Source organism: Myodes glareolus, chromosome 4, assembly GCF_982192425.1.
Source record: "Myodes glareolus chromosome 4, mMyoGla1.1, whole genome shotgun sequence".
Lineage (NCBI taxonomy): Eukaryota > Metazoa > Chordata > Mammalia > Rodentia > Cricetidae > Myodes > Myodes glareolus.
The window spans coordinates 39148111-39156970 of record NC_142029.1 but is presented as its reverse complement, the minus strand read 5'-3'; the positions used below and the strand labels follow the sequence as shown (position 1 = coordinate 39156970).

The following is an 8860-nucleotide window of genomic DNA, read 5'->3' as shown; positions in this document are numbered from 1 at the left end:
TGATACACTGGCTGCTATTTCTAACTGGAAGAAATGTATCATAAAGAAGACGTAGCTAATTGATCCATATTCTTTTTTCTTCTTCTGGTTCTTAAGGGTTGAACTCAGTGGCATGGATGATAAACACTCTCCCACTGATTCCATCCTCAGCCCTAAGTTTTGAAATGCCAAAAGTAGAGAGGAGTATTTAATAAGTGACAAAAGAGTTCATACAAGAGTGGTAGATATTCAGAGACTATGAACACCAAGTCCAGGAGAGTATTTACGAATGAAAGACTGCTTGTGCTATGTACCCATCACTGTGAGTAAAGGCCATGGCCAAAAACAGATTATGGGAGAAACAGTTTCTTTTGGCTTACGGTTCCAGAGGGCGAGTCCATTAGTGTAGGGAGTCATGGCAGCAGGTGACCAAAACAGAAAGCCCAGGCATCTCACAAAGCAGGGAGCATGGACTGGAAGTCTGGCAAGACTATGAGATCTCAAATGTCACTCCCAGTGATATACTTCCTCCAGCAAACAGGACTACCAACCAGGGACCAAGACTTCAAACACCTCAGCCTGTGGGAGCCATTTCCCATCCAGACCACAGTGAGTCGTGTTGAGAGACAATGAGGATTTAGGTAAATTGTAAGCAGTGCCAAGGTGAAAAAGGACTAGTCTGGCTCTGTCACTGGGGTGCCTTGGGAGAAGGGACACTGGAGGCTGCTTGGAGAGTATGGATGTCAAGCAGGACACAAAGACTTTAGTTAGGTAGGGTGCTACATGCTGGTATACCTAGGACTCAGGAGTTTCTTAGGTTTGAGGCCAGCCTGGGCTACATCAAGAGTCCTTGCCTCAAAGAGAAAAAAAAATTATCAATAACAACACAATAAACATCAAACAAACAAGCTAAAAAGGAATCCTGAGTGTGTTTACAAAGATTGATCGGTTAGTCCTGGAGGAGGAGAGCCAGGCGGTGGCAGGGACTTCTCTGGCCCTGCACAAAGAAACCTTTCTCCTCTCTTCTGTCCTCTGGTTCTGCGAGACAAGGATATGACAAATATGTGGTAAGCACGACAAATATTTCCTCAGTGCGTACTTGACTCCCACTACTAGGGAAACAAAAAATGTCTTTCTAATTTTTTCCCCCTGGATCTCCTATCTGACCAAATACAGCGCATGCCTTGGTGGAAGACTGTAGTTCCCACACAGATATGTAATTAGGGCGGCGTTCTGAGATAGGTTAAATGCATAATGAAACACTTCAAATGAGAGGCAGATATTTGTGCACGTTCATGTTTTCTTTTGCTTCTGAGTTAACCAAGCCAAGGCACTTGAGAATCACTTTCTGCTGCAGACCTGAAAATAGAGAAACAATTTCTGTAATTTTTCCTTCTTTGAAGTCTTTAGCCAACTGCAATGCCCAGGAGCTTCTGGAAGGCAGTGACAGTGGCTGTGGTAAGAGTTTCTTCTCATTATTAATATTGTATTATTTCTCTGGTTTGTTGTTGCCGTTGGCTCATTAACGACCCCTGATAAGTAATGTATTATGTGAATGCTGTGCCACCTTGGATATAAAAATTGATTGCAGAGGTTTGAGTGAGATTGTTTGATTTACAATTAGATTTATGGCTTGGCTGAAAGAAAAAGAAAAGGCGTAACATGTACATTTATCAGTAGCCAAACCATCCACCTCAGATCTGGGACTTCTTTTAGTATATCTCAGATTGTGATTATGACATAAGATTGCTTTACTCCATACCAAACAAGTGGCTAGAATTAGAGCCAACAAGGCAGAAATGGTTTAAAAATCCAGAGACTCGCATCTGGAATCCTGCATATGTTCTCAGCCGTTCTTTGGCGTTAGGCACTGTGTCAAATGCTCTGCTCTGGCAACCATGTAGAGCGGTTGCTGTCACTCCCTCGGTACAATGAGGGCACAGCCTATGCCAGCAGCAGGGAAGCCTAGTGCCAGACTTGGTACTGCACACTTGAAATCCCATTGCTGGTGAGGCAGAGGCAGGGGAATGAGAAGACAAGGTCAGCCTCAGTTGCATAATGAATCTGAGCCTTGGCTTCATGAGATCCTGTCTCACTGCCTATGCAACAACTTTGTTTCAACTTAGAACATTGCCACCACAGATCAGCCTCTCTCTTCTTTCATGCATGTTCTCCTTTAGATTTTGTCCATAGATATTGATAACTTGTGTTTGGTTTTTACTACTTACCCTGCCTGCCGGGCCTGGAACTTGCTGTATAGACTAGGCTGGTCGTGAACTTGTGAGGGTCCTCTTGTCTCTACTGCCTGAAGGCTGAGACTGCAATTGTGAGCCACCTATGTTCAGCTTTGTGTTCTTTACTTAAAGACTTTTATAACTATATACTATTCCACTAAGTGGACCCGTGATCATTCCTATAATGTTTGGAAATTTCTACACTTTAATTTTTAAGTTTTGTACAATTTCTTCAGGATAGATTTCTAGAAAATGCTGCACCAAAATTAGAGAAATGAATATATATATATATATATATATATATGTTTTAGTTAACATTTTAAGTACAATTTTAAGCCAAGAGCATAAGAGTGAAAACCAATACATAATGTTGTAGTTAGCATTTTAAGTATAATTTTAGGACTAACAGGAAATTCTATTTTAAGTATTACAATGTTGGAATGTTCTTGTGTTTTCAATACTATCCTTGAACTCAACCGCACCCTGGATTCACAGAACTCAGCAGAGTTGTTCTACACATGGTTATGCCTTACAATAGTAAAGGGATGAGATAAAATCTGCAATAGGAGAAAGTATGGAGCTAAAGTCAGGAAGAAGGCTGGCACAAGCTGGATGGCGCTGCCTCCTGTGAGGTTGGAGACATGCCATTCCCCCCAGCAGAGTGTGTGCTATGTGCCCACTATTGCAGAGCAAGGATGTGCTCTTAAGCCTCTGCGGGCAAAACATTGATTAGGATTCTCAGCCTTCCAAAAGTCAAACTACAGAATGGTACAGAAGCTTGAGGCATACAACATTCTTACGAGACATGGTAGCCCCATGACGAGGTCAAGAGCCAACCCTTTTCATTGTGTAGGAATTGGGATGCCAAATCCTGCTCCGTTAAGTCACTTGACTTCTAAGAAATTTACAGTTAGCACACAAAATAATGGGTTTCATTTTTATATGTTCATACAAACGCATCATTCTACTTGGCTCATATTCTGAGTTAAGTCTTTATTCAATACTGGTGTAGACTATTTTAAGAGACCAGATTTTAAAAATGTGATTTCATCCAGCTGTGATGGCCCACATTTATAATACAGACGCTGAGGAAGCTATGGCAGGAGGAAGGTCAATGCTAGCCTTCAATACATACTTACTTCCAGAGCAGCCTGGGCTACAGAGTGAGACCCTTACACAAAACCAGACCAAACCAAACCAGACATCATAATGTTACAGTGTTTGAGAAGCCTTGTAACATTAACCTCTTTTACTTTTACTTTAAAAAGTGTTTTGGACATAGGGTCTTACTGTGTATTTCTGACTGGCCTGAAACTCGTTATATAGACCAGACTGGTATTGAACTCAGAGATCTGCCTGTTTTTGCCTCTCAAGTCCTGGGATTAAAGCTGTGCGCAACTATGCCCAAGCTCGGTTTTTCCTTTTCACAGTGTATAATGATTGTGGCTTAGAACAGACAGTATTGCTGGACCACACAACGATGGACAAGATGCCTGACATTAAGCATGGTGTTTTCACTGAAAGTATAGTGGAAGTGAATTACGTGTTTCCTGTTAAAGACATGCTTACTACTAAAATTTGCTGTCCTTGTTCTTAGTTTCTTAGAATGTGGAAATACCTATCACCTATAATGCATATAAACAATAAAACATCTATAACCCACCATAAGAGCTTATTTATTAAATTTGAGTGGGACTCAAATTTGCATTTCAAATAAAATATCCAGGTGATTGTGACATTGGTGGCACAAGAATCACATTTGAGAATTTGCACACTGATTACTGGTAACCTTCCTTCCAGGTTACATCACACTAATGTTCATAAAAGAAAGTCAGTTGGGTTGGGAGTTTCTTCTGTATATGTGTTGCTTTTATTGGTTAATGAATAAAGAAACTGCCTTGGCCTGATAATAGGGTAGAATAAAACTAGGGGGGAAAACTATATTGAATGCTGTGAGAAAGAAAGCAGAGTCAGGAGAAGCCATGTAGCCTCTCCAGAGAGAGAGACGCTGGATGGAACCTACCCGGTAAGCCACAGCCACGTGGTGATACACAGATTAATAGAGATGGGCTAGTTTAGGATATAAGAATTAGCCAGAAATACGCTTAAGCTATTGGCCAAACAGTATTGCAGATAATATGGTTTCTGTGCAATTATTTCTAGACTGAGCAGCCGGGAATGAACAAGTGGTTTCCTACTACAGTCAGTGGCCTTAATCGCCTGTCTGATGTCACTGTCTATGATTAGTCATTTACTGACCCCCACAAGGCCGCCCCAAGCACTTTTTCATTTATTATTCTCTATAGCAGTGGTTCTTAATACTGTGAGCCTTTAATATAGTTCCCCATGGTGTGCTGACCCCCAACCAAAAAATTATTTTTGTTACTATTTTATAACTAATTTTGCTACTGTTATGAATTATAATATAAATTTCTGTGTCTTCTGATGGTCTTGGGCATCCCCTGTGAAAGGGTCATTTGACTCCCCAAAGGGGTCTTGAAACACAGGTTGAGAACAGCTACCCTATAACCTTACCCAAACTGACCCTTTATACTTTTTTTAATCAGTCTGTGTTTACAATTTTGGACCCCAACCATAGGCCTTTTTTCTTCTTGGTACTGTGGAACCAGCAATAAGACCAAACTGATTGCGAAGATGGTAACTCTCTGCCAATGAATTTGTGAGTCATTCTCTTGGTTCATTTGGAGCGTGTGTCTTGGAGTCACAGATTTCAGGTAAAAGAAATGAAGGGTAAGAATCAGGCACGGCGGCACACACCTGCAGTCCTAGCACTAAACAGACTGGAGAAGGCCAGGAACTCAACATCATCCTAGGTTGCAGTGAGTTCAAGCCCAGCCAGGGAGAGATGAGACCTTACTCAAACAGAAATTGGGGCATTGCCTATTTTGCTCCTGTTACAGTTCTTTCTGGTTGTATCCATGGCGACATCAGCTGTCATGGCACCTGGGCATGTGTCACTGAGCATGCAGACACATTATACTGAAGGTAGAGGTTGGTCACTCTGGTAGCCATCTTAGATGCAACAGATTTCAGCCAGCCTAACTGAAGTGGGATTTCTGGCTACAGATGTCCTGTCTCCAAAGATCAGGGCAGGGGAGGAATTCAGCTGGGTCCCCTCTGAGTGGGCTAGCACTTCCCTTTACAATGTCTTCCTGCTATAATTGTGGTCACCTAATGCTCTCATCTGTCTATCCTACCCTTCCTTCTTTCTTGCAGGGGATCTGCTCCTCACTCATTCCATTGGAATAACAGCAAGGCTGTTGTTGGCTCGGCACTACACTGACTAGCTGGGCTCTGGGGCCTCCTGTGATCATGGCCTGGTCAAATATGGTGCTGTCTCCTCTAGGTCAGGAAGGGTTCATATGGTCTAATTTTCTTAATGGGTAATACTCCGTGAGACTTTTATCTGAACACCAAAGGGGGCAGTAAGTCTCATGTTTTTCTGAGACTGCAGAATGGAAAAACATGGTTCTATAGTTTGCCGTGGTTGTGTCCATCTTCTGTAACATGAAGGAAATCTTTCCTTAGAAGAACACAGAGGTTCACATACAGCGAGAAATAGAGGCACAGTTTGAGGAGAATTAATAAAAATGCTTTGAGTTCTGTCTCATTGGCACCAGTGAGACATACCTCATCTTCCACCCCTGTTCTTCTCAGTTATATGAGTCAGCAAATCTTTGACTTCTCATTTTGCTCAGTGGATTTGTTGTTTAAAACAGTGCAAATAGGGTCCAATGAGATGACTCCGTGGATAAAGTCATAAAGCCTGAATATTGAACTTAATCCCCAGGAACAACATGGTGGAAGGAGGGAACCCATTCTGGAAACTTGTCCCTTCACCTCTGCATATATGCCATAGGATATGTTTGCCTCTTTCATCACATAAATGAATGTAATATAATTTTTTAAATAATTAAATGGCACAACCATTATTTTATGGTTTTGCAGTCAGATAGGCAATTTGTGTCTCAGTGGTCAAAAACCAGGTATCAGCAGGGTCTCTCTGGAGGCTATAAGATCACTTTCCTTGCTCATTTAGATAGTTGGCAGAATTCTGCCCTTAGCTTTGAGAGCCTGCTCCTTTCACTTTCATAATGAGCAAGTGTTCTGCCTGCGTTGTGCAGTCCTTTTTAGAGTGTATTTTGAAGGCTGCAGATACTCAGTGGTAGAACACTTGCCTAGCGTGTGCAAGGTGCCGGGGCTCTACCCATTACACCGCAGAAACAGTGTTCATTTGAAAGTGGTCATGACTGAGTTCTACATGCATCTTCTTATTTAGTGTGTCCTTGGTCTGTCTCAGATGAGAACTGAAAGCTCTTGTGAGGCCTTTGGGAGGATCCCAAATAATGGCTAAGTAGGTAGACTAATGAAAAATAACAGTGGATTCTGTGATTGTTGACTTTGGATGAAGCCCTTAGCCTCTTGGAGCCAGTTTTTTTGTCTACAGAGTGAGAGTGCTGAGTTAGCAGATTCCAATGCCCTTACACTGTATTCGCTTTATTTTTTAGTTTTGTTGCAATAGTGTCTGCCTTTGTAGCCCTAGATGGCCTAAGACTTGTGGCAGTTCTACTTCCTTTTGCTCCCCAGTGCTGCCATACTTGGCTTTTTGTTTTTATATTTTAAAATGCAGTTCCCAACATGATCTGATTACCACAGCAAAGACCCATGCCTCTGTTATTTAAAAGTCATGATTTTGGTGTACTTTGCTTTTTGGCCTGTATAATCTTTCTGCTTTATAATATTTTTTTCTGTAAATAAAGGTCCCTTTGTTCTTTTAAAATATTTTATTACTATTACTTTTATATTCTACATATGTGTCTCTGTGTAGGTTTGTACACCTGAGTGTGGTACCTGCAGAGGCAGAAGAGGGTGTTTGATCCCTAGACCTACAGACATAGGCAGTTGTAAGCCACCTGATGCGGGTGATAGGAATCTGACTCTGGTTCTCTGGAAGGACATCATGTGCTCCCAGCTGCTGACCTGTCTTTCCAGCTGGTACTACTGTTCTTTAGCATGAAAGTTTTGTAGACTTTTATATCTATAGATCTTGAAAGATGAATGCAAAGAACTCCTATCATTCTCTAAACTGCTATCATGACACATAGTATAAATGTTATCATGGCAGGAATGATTGTCAAACCACAGAGGCAAACATATTTACAAAGCCAGAACACATGTAAGAAAGATTTAACAAAGACAACACATGGCAAGTCAGTGACATAATCAGTGACTTCTCAGGAAGGGTGGGGTTCACCTCTCAGAGAGGGACTGGGGTCTTTTAATGTAGGAGGTCCTTCTGTCTATGTGTTGCTTTCATTGGTTGAATAAAGAAACTGCCTTGGCCTTTTGATAGGGCAGAACTTAGGTGGGGAAGACAGAACTGGATGCTGGGAAGAAGGGCAGAGTGGCAGATACCATGAAGCTCCTGCCTGAGACTGACGCTGGTTAGAATCTTTCTTGGTAAACTATGACCTCGTGGTGTTACACAGATTGGTAGAAATGGGTTGAATCAAGATGTGAGAGTTAGCCAATAAGAGGCTAGATCTAATGGGCCAGGCAGTATTTAAATGAATACAGTTTCTGTGTGATTATTTTGGGTGTAAGCTAGCCTGGTGGGATGGAACAGTCTTTTATAACAGTTAGACTAGTTTCTTGTTCTTATCTCACCTGCGAGACTGGGTGGGGTTCATAGCTGGAAGTGTAAGTGGGCTCTCACTGTCTCATGAAGTAGTGCATTTTTATCCAGCAGTCTTTCTTGATAATGATCATTTGGGGTATAACTGCGAATCAATCCCACACCAGTTATGCTTTAAGGGGTTATTTATTTTGGGGGGTAAAACTTACATACCCCATAAACCGTCAGGAAGGGAGCCTAGTCGCTGGAGCAGGAGCCGGGACCAAGCGCTGGAACCAAGAGGGTTGAGGCGAGATCTGTGGCTCTTTTTAAAAGAGAAATATACCACGCCCCAGTGGGCTGGTATTTCAGCGGCTATTGGCTGACGGAGCAGAAGGCCCTCCCACAGCACCGTGGGCTTGTGCTTCAGCGACTATTGGCTGAAGCAGCGGAAGATACTCCGGCAGCAGGGGTAAAATGTTATAGGTCATTCACAGTTAGGCATTGAATGTTTATAAAAGACATCACAGGTCACTGAGGTCACATGAAGAGAGGACATTTCTACTTTTTTTCTATAAATATGTATAAATAAAACTTCTATGTTAGATAGTTGATTAGGTTCTTGTGGATGATCTTCTTTCTCATAATCAAAGCCTGTAAAGAACCATTTGGTAGCACTAGCACAAAAGCAGACCCATAGACCAGTGGAAGACAGGACTCAGAAATAAACCAACATGGTTACAGTTACCTAATCTTTGAATAAAAAAGTGCAAAACATTTAGCCAATGGTTCTGGGGAAGCTAGATATCTACCATTAGAAGAATGACACTAATTCATATGTCTCATTCCACATTAAAAACCATTTCAGAATGGATCAAAAGCCTTTCCTCCATGGAAATAGGGATAGAAGGACCACACAGTCCAACTACAGGTTTCCTGGGTCTCTTAAGGGATCCCAGGGGACTCTTGAGTCCAACCACAGAGACGTTTGCTTATCACTGTTCACTGCTAC

General features: G+C 41.9%; 1 protein-coding gene across 2 annotated transcripts in view; it reads left to right on the top strand.

Moving 5' to 3' along the window:
• Window positions 1-1252: 1252 nt before the first annotated feature.
• The window catches only part of Filip1 (filamin A interacting protein 1), a 214136-nt gene continuing 206528 nt past the window's right edge, over window positions 1253-8860 (top strand). Inside the window, exon 1 of one of the 2 annotated variants that reach the window (XM_085689448.2) lies at window positions 1253-1437. In XM_085689448.2, the coding sequence (XP_085545574.1) occupies window positions 1399-1437 (39 nt within the window). In that variant the 5' untranslated portion in view covers window positions 1253-1398. The remainder of the gene's footprint in view (window positions 1438-8860) is intronic. The other variant, XM_085689450.2, reaches the window with a different exon arrangement.